Here is a 14,430-nt window from a genome sequence, read left to right as displayed (position 1 = left end):
CCTGATATTCTGCATCCCAGAGTACTTAAGGAGGTGGCCCTAGAAATAGTGGATGCATTGGTGATCATTTTCCAACAGTCTATAGACTCTGGATCAGTTCCTATGGACTGGAGGATAGCTAATGTAACACCACTTTTTAAGAAAGGATGGAGAGAGAAAACGGGTAATTATAGACCGGTTAGCCTGACATCAGTAGTGGGGAAAATGCAGCGCATTTGGAAAGCAGTGACAGGATTGGACCAAGTCAGCATGGATTTATGAAGGGGAAATCATGCTTGACAAATCTTCTGGAATTTTTTGAGGATGTAACTAGTAAAGTGGACAAGGGAGAACCAGTGGATGTGGCGTATTTGGACTTTCAAAAGGCTTTTGACAAGGTTCCACAAAAGAGATTGGTGTGCAAAATTAAAGCACATGGTATTGGGGGTAATGTACTGACATGGATAGAGAACTGGTTGGCAGACAGGAAGCAGAAAGTTGGGATAAACGGGTCCTTTTCAGAATGGCAGGCAGTGACTAGTGAAGTGCCGCAGGGCTCAGTGCTGGGACCCCAGCTTTTTACAATATACATCAATGATTTGGATGAAGAAATTGAATATAATATCTCCAAGTTTGCAGATGACACTAAGCTGGGTGGCAGTGTGAGCTGTGAGGAGGACGCTAAGAGGCTGCAGAGCGACTTGGACAGGTTAGGTGAGTGAGCAAATGGGTGGCAGATGCAGTATAATGTGGATAAATGTGAGGTTATCCACTTTTTTGTGGCAAAATCACGAAGGCAGAATATTATCTGAATGGCGGCAGATTAGGAAAAGGGGAGGTGCAACGAGACCTGGATGTCATGGTACATCAGTCATTGAAAGTTGGCATGCAGGTACAGCAGGCGGTGAAGAAGGCAAATGGCATGTTGGCCTTCATAGCGAGGGGATTTGAGTATAGGAGCAGGGAGGTCTTACTACAGTTGTACAGGGCCTTGGTGAAGCCTCACCTGGAGTATTGTGTTCAGTTTTGGTCTCCTAATCTGAGGAAGGACGTTCTTGCTATTGAGGGAGTGCAGCGAAGGTTCACCAGACTGATTCCCGGGATGGCGGGACTGACATATGAGGAGAGACTGGATTGACTGGGCCTTTATTCACTGGAGTTTAGAAGGATGAGAAGAGATCTCATAGAAATATATAAAATTCTGACGGGACTGGACAGGTTAGATGCATGAAGAATGTTCCGGATGTTGGGGAAGTCCAGAACCAGGGGACATAGTCTAAGGATAAGGGGTAAGCCATTTAGGACTGAGATGAGGAGAAACTTCTTCACTCAGAGAGTTGTTAACCTGTGGAATTCCCTACCGCAGAGTGTTGTTGATGCCAGTTCATTGGATATATTGAAGAGGGAGTTAGATATGGCCCTTACGGCTAAAGGGATCAACGGGTATGGAGAGAAAGCATGAAAGGGGTACTGAGGTGAATGATCAGCCATGATCTTATTGAATGGTGGTGCAGGCTCGAAGGGCCGAATGGCCTGCTCCTGCACTTATTTTCTATGTTTCTATGTCCCGAGAATGAATAAAAATATAGATTCCTAAAGTGGAATGAATGAAGGCCATTCAGCCTACCAATATGCCTGGATCAGGTCTGTAGTTACAAACTCCCTGATAGCTCAGTGAATATGGTACTGCCAGTATTGAGTCACATTGAACTGCAAGGTCCCTAGTCGCTGCTGATTTGAACCCTGTTCTTTATTCAATAGTTGATCTCAGTGTGACACTGCTGGAGATACTACAACTGATCTCCAGAGTAGATAGGGAGAACACATCAGCTGGGATTCCTGCTCATGATCTATACTGACATTGCGGTTTGCATAGATTCAATTGCAGTACCGCCATAATTGAATAGTCTCAGTATTCACCACCCAGGCTCATTGCGAGAGCGGACTGTGATGAGGTTCTATGGCGGGGGCGGCTTGTGTAGAATTTTACCCCAATATGATACAGCACTTTCGGGATAGAGAGGGAGGCACTCAGTTCCTGCAGTGTCAGTGGAAGGTCCTCGCGCAGTGTGCTGTGAAATCACTGAATAGCTTTTAAAAAGGAATCTGTAACCTACGAGAGAGTTTTATTTCCTGTAACCCGGTTACTTGGCCAAACAGCACATACAGAGGGCAGGATATTCCGCAGGATACATAGCTTGCCGTCCTTTGAGAGCATGGACAGGAAATTACAGCCCTTTTCTAGAGAAATTGGATTTAATTCCCAAAGCAAAGAAAACGTGGATCGGTAAGCTCAGGCTCCAATGACACATTCGAAGTTTGCATCTCCCCAGTGGCTTGGGTAAATTGGTGTGGAACAGAAAGAAAGACTTGCATTTCTAGAGCACCTTTCATGGTCTCAGGATATCCCAAAGCGCTCCACAGCCAATGAAGCACTTTCGAAGTGTAGCCACTGTTGGAATGTAGGAGCAAGAAGGTTCCAGGTCAACTCCTGCAATTCCTCAGTAGGGCAGCCCCAGGGGACGATAGCTGGTGCTGGGATCAGTTGGCTCACTGCCTCTGATCACCACCTTTTTACCCCCAAATTGGCCTGGGGTTTTTAATCTTTTTTTTGCCTCTCCCAGGAGGTCACATGGTTTTGATTGGGGTGGAAAGTCTACATTGTGATCGGGGATGACTGCTGCCAACGACCGGAAGCTGCGCAGAAGCATACTGCGCACTCCAACAATTGGGAGCATGATGTTCATGCTTTTTAACAATCCCTTCCCGGTTTTGTAAACAAAAACGTGACGAACCGGGAGTGCGCATGCGCAGAACGCTTCCAGTCCGTTGGCAGCAGTTGGGTCCTATTATGATGCACAAGGACAGGCTCGCTGGACCAGAGGGTCTCCACCTGTCCATCAGTGCTCGTATGGCACCTGCTGGAGAGCGCGAGTGTGTGGTTATGTGAGGATAAGATCGGCATTACCCGTGATGGCCCTCAGGGTTGTATCCCCCCCCACATTCGCACTCTCGGGTTACTTGTGAGACTATATGTAATGAGATACGAACAGGCAATTGGTGCCCATGCCACTCTCAGTATTCCTGTGTTCCTCGGGAGGAGAAGGAGGGTGAACATGTTGCAGCAAGGCACATGATAATGAATCTGTCGTTCTGCAGTACATTCCATTCCTTTGTCCCACATAATTCCACTGAAATTCAGTGTTCAGAGTGTGTGCACGCGTTCTCAGTGAAGACAATTCTCCGAGTACCCGCAGTAATGAAGGAGTATTCAGGTCACTTTTTTAACATTTCAAAAAATATAAAGTCAGGGAAAACCTAGTTCGGCAATAAATTTTGTGCATGGATCAGGCTTTCTGTATAGTGAGACGGAACACGAAAGATCAGAATTATACAGCAATTAGGATTTTAGTATAATGGAGACAAGATGTTAACGTGTGTGCTGGAATTGTGTGCCTACAGGAGGCCTCTGGGTGCTTGCTGACGCCGTGTTGCCGGACAGAGTGCAGGGAGATGTTTACTGTAAGCTGGTGGCAGTCACTGGACTGTCAGATTTTACAGTCAGGGCCAGTCAGTTTAGCTGAGTGTTTGTTGTGGTGGTTGAAATGATTGAAGTGTTGGGACCTGCTGCTTGTTCAGCATGACCTCACTGTCCAAGTGGCTGAGAGTGGGAGTATGTGTGAGCCTTCTCACCGGTTACATTGACAGCGACAGTCTGGCATTCGTCCAGCCTCCTGAAAAGAAAAGCTGAACGCCTCATTAAAGCAGTTGTCCACTTGACTTGGTGGGCAACATCCAAATCCTGAATCAGATATTTGTGGGAGTAAGCCCCACTCCAGACCTATTTCACGTAAACTAGACGGACTCTCCAGTGCAGTACTAAGGGGGTGGCGGGTGCGCTGGGCCGCAGGGAGAGCTGGTAGCGTGGGGAGAGCTGGGACACGGGGAGCGTGGGGGAGAGCCGGGGAGCGTGGGGGAGAGCCGGGGAGCGTGGGGGAGAGCCGGGGAGCGTGGGGGAGAGCCGGGGAGCGTGGGGGAGAGCCGGGGCGTGGGGGAGAGCCGGGGCGCAGGGAGCGTTGGGGGGGAGCCGGGGAGAGCCGGAGAGCGTGGGCCCGAACGTGGGGAGGAGCTGGAGCATGGGGAAGAGCCAGGGCCCGGGGGAGAGCCGGGTCGCGGGGAGTGTGGGGGGGAGCCGGGACACCGGGGTACTGTCCTTCGGATAAACCGATGTCAGTCTGTTAAGGTGAATGCTCAGATTCTGTGGCATGTCTGCCATACAGGGTAATATTCTAATTCATCGAGTTCTTCTCTCAATAAGGAGCCAAACAAACCGATTAACTGGTGATTCATCCCTGTGCTGTTTGTGGGAGGTTGTAGTGTGAAGACTGACTGGATCGTGTGTCTACATAACAAGCACTTGCTATCCTTCATAGTTCATGGTCTGAAGCAATCGGCTGTTTTGACAATATGATAAGTTAGTACATTAATGCGGGTATTTCTGCTTCCTCATTCCTTGCGTGTTTACTTAATTAGTGTGAATGCCAGCAGTAGGATGTGGGCAGCCTGAACCCTGAGAGAGCACTTCCCACTCACCTTCAACTCAATGTCCCTGTTTAATATCTCTGTGCAGCCTCCCTCCAGCACACCTCATGTCTCTCGCTGACTTTGCCTCCTCATGTTTTGCTTTGATGCTGTGCTACTAGATGTTTGGCACAATGTCACCTGGCACATGCACACCAGCGAAGGCGAGCCGAGCTCGGGCACCAGATACTGTCCTGTGATGACGGAGTTTCCAAGTGCAAAGCATTGAGGTGTTGCAACAAAAACAGCAAGGGCTGCAGCTATCTGTAAAACCACGATTGGAGACTGCCCGTAAAGTTGAGCCAAAAACTCCCCATTTAAAAAAAAACAGGCGAGTCCGCGTCTGTAGAGAGAAAAGATACGCTCATGTTTTGTGTGGAGAACCTTGCACGAGGAGTTGGCATCAGAACAGGCTGATGGATGTTTGTGCATTTCCTGCATTACGAGCTTGTCTATTTGGCTAACTGAGGAAGCATACTCTAAATGTTGCAGTGTTACTGATTTGTGTTCGAAGTCAGCACCACCGTTATTCTTAGCTTCTCTCAAACCAAAGGGCATCATGCCATTATAGAGTTTAGAAAGTAGCAAAGGGCCAATCGGAACTTCTTTTAAGTGTACCGCAATATATGCACCCATCCTGAGTCCCGATTGGAAAGAATTGCTTCCTGCTTTCCACCACCTCTCTTTCATAAAACATACAAAATTCTTACAGGGCTCCACAGGGTAGATGCAGGGAGGATGTTTCCCCCTGGCTGGGGAATTGATACCCAGGGTTCACAGTCTCAGAATAAGGGGTCGGCCATTTAGGACTGAGATGAGGAGAAATTTCTTCACTCGGAGGGTGGCAAATCTTTGGAATTCTCTGCCCCAGAGAGCTGTGGAGGCTCCGTCTTTGAGTATATTCAGGGCTGAGATCGATAGATTTTTGAATATTAAGGGAATCGAGGGATATGGGGACAGTGTAGGAAAGTGGAGATGAGGAGAAGATCAGTCATGATCTCACAGAATGGCGGTGCAGGCTCAAGGGGCTGATTGGCCGACTCCTGCTCCTAATTCTTATGTTATGTTAAGCCGTGGCTCAGTGGGTAGCACTCTCACCTCTGAGTTAGGAGTTTGTGGGTTCAAGTCCCGCTCCAGGGACTTGACCACATGATCTCCACTCCACTGTTACTCTACTGCAGTACTGAGGGAGTCCTGCACTGTTGGAGGTGCTGTCTTTTAGATGAGACGTTAAACGGAGGTACTGTCTGCTCTCTCAGGTGGACGTAAAGGATCCCATTTCAAAAAGCAGAGGAGTTTCCCTAATATAAAAACCGAAAATGCTGGGAACACTCAGCAGGTCAGGCAGCACCTGTGGAGAGGAAGCAGAGTTAACGTTTCAGGTCGATGACCCTTCGTCAGAACTCCCGAATGTCCTGCCCAACATTTATCACTCAATCAACATCACTAAAGCAGATTATCGGGTTATTTATTTTGTTGTTTGTGGACACATTGCATACTGTGTTTCCTACATTACGACAGTGACTACACTTGAAAAGCAAATCGTTGGCTGTGATGTGCATTTGGATATCCTGAGATTGTGAAAGGCACTATAGAAATGCAAGTTTCTGTAAGATACTTCCATTTAATAAACAACAGACGTTGGATTATCAATAAAGAGGGCATTGAACGTATGGGTGTTATTTAGCAAACAATAATAATGGAATAAAATTCAGAATCGTTAAGGAATTGATAGCTAAAAATAAAGTGTGTGTTGCCATGTAAGTGTTGGGCTGGCCCTGATGTGTTGTTGATTATCTCTTCCCTTTCATGACCAATGATATGCAAAGAGGGAACGCACAGGTTCAATCCACACCAGGTAAGGGGGAACAATGTGTAACGTGCAGTTAACAGGAAGGTGCTTCCAACATCATTATACACAATGACATAGCAACATGGGAATTGCTAGACGGGAAAAGACTGAAGTCACATGATCCAGCGACCAAAGCAATTCCTACCCCTGGCCAGCCTTGCTAATTTGGGAGGGTCGGTGAGGGTTGGCGCAGGTACCCAGTGGAATTGATATGTTTCCAGTGAGGGAGATGAGAATTCAGGGCGGTGTTGGGGGCGGGACATAGACTGCATTGTTCTCGCAAACCACCGCCCAGTTAGTGAATGGGGCTGGTCTGGCACTGTGAGCGGAGCGGATTGGCTGGTCCGGCACTGGGAGCGGATTGGCTGGTCCGGCACTGGGAGCGGATTGGCTGGTCTGGCACTGGGAGCGGATTGGCTGGTCTGGCACTGGGAGCGGATTGGCTGGTCTGGCACTGGGAGCGGATTGGCTGGTCCGGCACTGGGAGCGGATTGGCTGGTCTGACACTGGGAGCGGATTGGCTGGTCTGGCACTGGGAGCGGATTGGCTGGTCCGGCACTGGGAGCGGATTGGCTGGTCACCCTTGTTGGTTTTATACACATTTGAGGCACTTGAGCTCTGAATAATCTTTTCTCTGTTACACCAGTAGAATGAAAGTCTGCCCCTCGATCTCTGGAACACTGGAGCGATACTCACTGCAAAAAGTGTCGGCTCCTTTTATGTGAACTCGCTAAATATGGTTCATCTGGAATATTTATTTATTGGCTGCCAGTTATTTCAGAGTGAAACTTGCTGGATTTCTCTGGTTTTGATTATTGTGGAGCCGTGTAGATTTTTTCCAGCTGATTCATTACTCTGCAGGGTGTGTTAGAGATTTTTTTTAACACAGTGAAGTGATCACATTTTCCAAAAGCTTTACAGAAACGAAAAGAAAAAATAATGTGTAATTACTCTGGGTAAAATGCAGAGCGAGAAGCTCAGAGAGATGGGTCAGTGAGAGCCAGTGCCCTACAGAGCCAGTGAGAGCCAGTGCCCTACAGAGCCAGTGAGGGCCTCGGCCAGTTATTTGAGTATATCTGTATTCTGCAACAACATACGCAGTACAAAGCTTAAACGGTCTTGTATAAAAGTTGCTTGTTTGTTTTATTCAGTCACGGGATGTGGGCGTGGCCGGCAAGGCCAGCATTTATTGCCCGTCCCTAGTTGCCCCTATCTGAGTGTCTCGCTGGGCCATTTCAGGGGGCAGTGAAGAGTCAACCACATTGCTGTGGGTCTGGAGTCACGTGTAGGCCAGACCGGGTAAGGGCGGCAGACTTCCTTTCCAAAAGGACATTAGTGAACCAGATGGGTTTTTACAACAAAATCTGGTAGTTTCATGGTCACCGTTACTGACACTGGCTTTTATTTCAGATTTAATTAACTGAATTTGAATTCTCCAGAGATGAAAATTGAAATTCACAGTTTTATGGTCTTGTCAATTACTTGTGAGATATAATTTTGCATATAGCTTGCATAAAACTGTTTGTGTACGTATTTTAATGACGTTTCTTTTTCTGTGTTTTAGGCGAACCAAAGAAATTTGATCCGGCATTCAAAGGGCCAATTGCAAACAGGTAGGAGCAAAATATAGGCTTCAATTTCTCTGCACTCGGTTATAGGATTGTGTGCAACTTTCACACTATATTCCCTGGAACAGGAGTAAAAGTTCTAGATTTTGCACTTCCAAACTTGATTTGTGTCTAGTGAGAGTGTTTTCATCTGTATAACACTGGGGTACAGTACTGGTGGGTACAAGTCTGTCACTGTGTAACACTGGGGTACAGTACTGGTGGGTACAGGTCTGTCACTGTATAACACTGGTGTACAGTACTGGTGGGTACAGGTCTGTCATTGTATAACACTGGGATACAGTACTGGTGGGTGCAGGTCTGTCACTGTATAACACTGGGGAACAGTACTGGTGGGTACAGGTCTGTCACTGTATAACAGTGGGGTACAGTGCTGGTGGATTTAGGTCTGTCACTGTATAACACGGGTACAGTACTGGTGGGTTTAGGTCTGTCACTATATAACACTGGTGTACAGTACTGGTGGATGCAGGTCTGTCACTGTATAACACTGGGATACAGTATTGGTGGGTACAGGTCTGTCGCTGTATAACACTGGGGTACAGTACTGGTGGGTACAGATCTGTCACTGTATAACACTGGGGTACAGTACTGGAGGGCACAGGTCAGTCACTGTATAACACTGGGGTACAGTACTGGTGGGTACAGGTCTGTCACTGTATAACACTGGGGTACAGTACTGGTGGGTACAGGTCTGTCACTGTATAACACTGGGGTACAGTACTGGTGGGCACAGGTCTGTCGCTATATAACACTGGGGTACAGTACTGGTGGGTACAGGTCTGTCACTGTATAACACTGGGGTACAGTATGGGTGGGTACAGGTCTGTCACTGTATAACACTGGGGTACAGTACTGGTGGGTACAGGTCTGTCACTGTATAACACTGGGGTAAAGTACTGGTGGGTACAGGTCTGTCACTGTATAACACTGCGGTACAGTACTGGTGGGTACGGTCACTATATAACACTGGGGTACAGTACTGGTGGGTACAGGTCTTGTGGTTGTACTTCTATTTTAGGAGACGGAGTGTGATGTGTCCTCAAACGATAGTCTTTCGGGGTATATCACTGGAAATGGTTGCCTGAGTTCACTCGATGTTGCCTTTAATGGTTTCATGTGTATTGATTTCAGGAAATTAACAGATTCTGGGATTTTATTAATACTGGGATTTCTCAAACTATATACTAAAGTAACCAGATAATCTACTGGTTCTTTCTAATTCTTAACCTTTAAATTTGATCTGGTCAGTAAACTGACTTTGTAAATAGGGTCTGTGAGTGTTGTGTTATTTTTAGCTCCAGCTCATCACTAGGAACAGATTGAGCAGCTTGTGTCTGAGCTTTGCAACCCTTTTTACCCATTTCCTCCCCCAGTATTCCCTCCAGTGCCCCCTCTTCCCCTGCTGGCTCTGAGTCGCTGGATACAGTTCTTGAGGCACCAGTCTCCCTGTAGTATCTGGTTAAATGTCTGAGAGATTGGACAGCGAATGGTGATGGATATTGGGGAGCTACACCTTTCACTGCTCGCTGATGAGGAACAGGAACCTTTTGCTGACTTTTGTCCTGAGCTCCCATGGGTCCTGAGATTGGTTAACTCCAGCACAGACCAGGATCAAACCCGGAGCCTTTAGCTCTTACACTCAGCACCTGGAGTTTTCATCATCAGCAATCATCCCCACGAACTCGAGCCCTGGTCTCAGTCTTGCTCTGACCCCAGTCCCGTTTAGGACCGGCAAAAGGTCGCAGCTCTACCAATCCCGGAGAAAATCTGGAGACTGTCTGGGGCTGTGCAATCTCATGCTTGCTTTCTCTTGAAATGTGGCATTGGTTTGCAAGCAAGGGGAATAGTATTGAGGTCAATGATGTGAGGCAGAGCTGCGGTGTCCATGCAGTGTACTGGTGTGTTACTAACTTGTTCTGTCTCGCTTGCTGTCCCTGCAGGAGCTGTACTGACATCATCTGCTGCCTAATCTTCTTCCTGGCCATCGTTGGTTACTTCATTGTGGGGTTAGTGGGTAAGTAAACACTGGCCGGGGGTGGGGTGCAGGTGTTACAGAGCAGGACGTGACCTATTCCAACCAGCCCCATGGAACAGTGTGTAGCAATATTATGTATTGACTCATTCTTTACCTCTCTAGCCATAGTGAGACAAGATGGACTGTCTGTAATGTGGTAACGGGATCTTTCTCCATCCTTCCCTTCACCACCATCCTCGACACGAGGGACCGCCTGTGATGTCAGTTGGTAGCAATCTGATTTTCATTCTTCCCCTTCCCGGGACACTGAGGTCAATTGTCGGACCCTTGTGCGATCAGCCGGACCCGATTGCTGGAAGTTTACTGGTCTGTAACCACCCCGGGCGAGGCATTTACCGACTGAGCCATTGTGGAGCTTCGATTTTTCCAACCTGACCCAACTAACCAAAACCTTGCAAATTACAATGAATAAGAGAGGCCTGCACACAGCTCCCTGGGCTTGGGCAAGTAAGAGTGTACCCGACTGGGAAGAGAGAGGGCTCTGTATCAGTTTTCATTCTTGGAATATGGGCATCGTTGGCAAGGCCGGCATTTACTGCCATCCCGAGGTGCCCTTGAGAAAGGGACGGTGGTGGTATCGAACAAACAGAATTCTCCGGTGTGCATTTGTCAGTCGTTTGATTCAGAGACTCTTTAACATGGGCGATGGGGTTCTGCACATCCGACACCCAGCTGGCCAGTTCTAATGGGGTGGCGGATGGGGTGGGAGAAAGTGCATTCACTCAAGTAACTTGCAACAGGAAATGGTGCAAAAGGTGAGAGTTTAAAATATGTTTGTGTCAGTTTTATTTCCTTTAAGATTTACCATAGCAACTGCTCTAAAAATAGTCACGAGGGCATTGTGATCTAACTATAAACCGCTCTGCTTCCTGGGTCTGCACTCCCATTAATGGCAATATTTGCCTATTTTATTCACATTCCTGCCCTGCCCTAAAGCTGTCGACTTTTGCTGGTTCAATAGAGTGACGGGACTGATGTCCCATTGGTTTTTAGAGTGGACAGAGAGCAGTTTATTATCCTTTCATCAAACGCAGCTTGCAGTGTCAGAGGGCAGTGGCTGTCCCCAAGATAACCAGATCCTGATTGCAGGCTCATTGGCTTCATACATTAAAAGGGGAACAGCCAATCAGCATTGCTATTCTGTGGAAAAGATTTATTTAATTGCCGATTAATTAACAATAAATGAAGTTGCACAGGAGAGCAAATCACACGTCCAAACAGAAAATGCTGGAAATACTCAGCAGGCCCGGCAGCGTATGTGGAGAGAGAAACAGAGATAATGTTTTGGGTCGATGGCCTTTCGTCAGAGCTGGAAAAAGTTAGAGATGTGACAGGTTTTAAGCAGTGCAGAGGCAGGGAAAGTGGGTGGGGGAGTGGGGCGGTGGGGGGGGGAGATAAATGAACAAAAGGGAAGGTCTGTGATAGGGTGAAGGGCAGGAGAGATTGGATGTTGGTGCGAGGCGAAAGGAGATGGTAATGGGACAAGTAAAGAAACAAAAGCTGGATCTAGAGGAATCACACATTGTTAACTGAAAGATTATAGTGAGTGATGCAGTGGGCCTTCACATCGAAACAATCTGCCATGAACTGCTTGTTGTGTTGTGCCCTATATATGACTGCACGACGCACTCTGCCCATCAGGTAAGAAGCTGCAGGCACTGACTATGGGGAAGATACCTGACTTGTGACCTGAACACTGAACAATAATACTGCAACAGCCCTCCCTGTGTGAAGAGATTCCAGGTTAGAGTCATTCTCGGGAAGTGGGCATCGCTGGCAAGGCCGGCATTTATTGTCCATCCCTAATTGCCCCTCGAGAAGGTGGTGGTGAGCCACATTGGGCCGCTGCAGTCCGTGTGGTGAAGGTGCTCCCATGGATTGTTGGGGGTGGAAATCCAGGATTGTGACCCGGAGATGACAAAGGAATAGCTGGCTGCTGAGTAACTTTTCATGCAACTGCTGTGGGTTGGGTGAGGTGGATTTTCTTGTCTCAGCTTGTACCACGCAGGGAGAGAGAGAGAGAGAGAGAGAGAGAGAGAGAGAGAGAGAGAGAGAGACATTCCTACACGCTCGCTAGGAACACAGTTGATGGAAGCATAGCATTTTTGCAGTTGATGGAAACATCCAGAATTGGCCTATACAGCCACTTGAAGACACATGCCATTGATGATTAGCACATCAACGTCTTTGTTGGATACGATTGACTACCAAGAGCATTTTTGTGCAGGAGGAGTCCACTGTACCTGTAGTGCCAGTCGCAGGGGCCACCCATTCTAACCCTTATTCTCTCCTCCGTTCCCTGGAATCTGTGGTATTTTTCTTTAAGTGTGTTCGTTAAACCAGCTTCCAGAGCTACTGTTGATGTATTCTGTATTCTAATAGCCATTTGCATAAATACATTTCTTGTAATCTCCCCCTTTATGCTTCTAACATTAATTCCAGATTACCAGAACCCTTTCATAATGGTGCATTTATCCTTCACCCCAGTTTAAAACAATGTTTGTAAACTGCTGACCAGTGTTTTTGAGGGGAAGGAGGACGTACACAGTAGAGTAACAGCTATTTACTGTATCTTTTGAAGGATGTTGCACATATCCATGATATGGGAACTCAGCATAGAGTCCACGCAGGGAACTGCTGGAGTGCCAGCTGCCCTGTGCACCGTATAGGATTTGGGTGAGGGTGAGAGTGAGGGTAGGATGTGGCTAAGGATGGAGGAAGGTGTTGGCTGGGCCCTGAAGCACTTGCCTGCTTCCCATGCTGCTCTATGTGCTTCTCTTGGGGGCAATTTTTCTTTTAAATAATGAAGGTAAAGTTGACTGTTTTGCTATGTTGATGATCAGTGTATGATGGTGTATTTTTTAGCGTGGATGTACGGAGACCCCCGGAAAGTGATCTACCCGACAGACAGCCGCGGAGAGTTCTGTGGTCAAGTTGGAAGCCAGAATGAGTGAGTTCTCTTCTTTTCACCGGATACCGAACCAGTGATTTAACCGAAAGACACACAAAGTTGGTAGAATTGCAGAATAAAGTCCCCAAAACCAATGTAATAAAAACCTCCAGTCACCATAAAACACAGTGGCCTGGCCCAGCCTGGCCCGGGATTCAGTTCACCACTGGCACTATTGGTACCAGGTTAGGGTTGTGGAGGAGTGTGGGGTGTGTGGAGGAGTGTGGGGTGTGTGGAGGAGTGTGGGGTGTGTGGAGGAGTGTGGGGTGTGTGGAGGAGTGTGGGGTGTGTGGAGGAGTGTGGGGTGTGTGGAGGAGTGTGGGGTGTGTGGAGGAGTGTGGGGTGTGTGGAGGAGTGTGGGGTGTGTGGAGGAGTGTGGGGTGTGTGGAGGAGTGTGGGGTGTGTGGAGGAGTGTGGAGTGTGGGGTGTGTGGAGGAGTGTGGGGTGTGTGGAGGAGTGTGGGGTGTGTGGAGGAGTGTGGGGTGTGTGGAGGAGTGTGGGGTGTGTGGAGGAGTGTGGGGTGTGTGGAGGAGTGTGGAGGAGTGTGGGGTGTGTGGAGGAGTGTGGGGTGTGTGGAGGAGTGTGGGGTGTGTGGAGGAGTGTGGGGTGTGTGGAGGAGTGTGGGGTGTGTGGAGGAGTGTGGGGTGTGTGGAGGAGTGTGGGGTGTGTGGAGGAGTGTGGGGTGTGTGGAGGAGTGTGGGGTGTGTGGAGGAGTGTGGGTGTGTGGAGGAGTGTGGGGTGTGTGGAGGAGTGTGGGGTGTGTGGAGGAGTGTGGGGTGTGTGGAGGAGTGTGGGGTGTGTGGAGGAGTGTGGGGTGTGTGGAGGAGTGTGGGGTGTGTGGAGGAGTGTGGGGTGTGTGGAGGAGTGTGGGGTGTGTGGAGGAGTGTGGGGGGTGTTGGAGGAGTGTGGGGGGTGTTGGAGGAGTGTGGGGGTGTTGGAGGAGTGTGGGGTGTGTGGAGGAGTGTGGGGGGTGTTGGAGGAGTGTGGGGGGTGTTGGAGGAGTGTGGAGGAGTGTGGGGGGTGTTGGAGGAGTGTGGGGGGTGTTGGAGGAGTGTGGAGGAGTGTGGGGGGTGGTGGAGGAGTGTGGGGGGTGTTGGAGGAGTGTGGGGGGTGTTGGAGGAGTGTGGGGGGTGTTGGAGGAGTGTGGGGGGTGTTGGAGGAGTGTGGGGGGTGTGTGGAGGAGTGTGGGGGGTGTTGGAGGAGTGTGGGGGGTGTTGGAGGAGTGTGGGGGGTGTTGGAGGAGTGTGGGGGGTGTTGGAGGAGTGTGGGGGGTGTTGGAGGAGTGTTGGAGGAGTGTGGAGGAGTGTGGGGAGTGTGGAGGAGTGTGGGGGGTGTTGGAGGAGTGTGGGGGGTGTTGGAGGAGTGTGGGGGGGTGTTGGAGGAGTGTGGTGGGTGTTGGAGG

General features: G+C 48.8%; 1 protein-coding gene across 4 annotated transcripts in view; it reads left to right on the top strand.

Annotated features, from left to right (window-relative positions):
• Window positions 1-14,430, top strand: part of LOC139250552 (choline transporter-like protein 2) — a 120,132-nt gene that overhangs the window by 33,454 nt on the left and 72,248 nt on the right. For all 4 annotated transcript variants that reach the window (XM_070872937.1, XM_070872940.1, XM_070872938.1 and 1 more), the window contains exons 2-4: window positions 7,977-8,025; window positions 9,984-10,057; window positions 12,944-13,028. In XM_070872937.1, coding sequence (XP_070729038.1) covers window positions 7,977-8,025; window positions 9,984-10,057; window positions 12,944-13,028 — 208 coding nt within the window. The remainder of the gene's footprint in view (window positions 1-7,976; window positions 8,026-9,983; window positions 10,058-12,943; window positions 13,029-14,430) is intronic.

The sequence above is a fragment of the Pristiophorus japonicus genome, unplaced genomic scaffold (genome assembly GCF_044704955.1).
Source record: "Pristiophorus japonicus isolate sPriJap1 unplaced genomic scaffold, sPriJap1.hap1 HAP1_SCAFFOLD_389, whole genome shotgun sequence".
NCBI classification, from domain to species: Eukaryota; Metazoa; Chordata; class Chondrichthyes; family Pristiophoridae; genus Pristiophorus; species Pristiophorus japonicus.
Note: the sequence above shows the minus strand (reverse complement) of the source record. Positions and strands in the feature narration are given on the sequence as shown.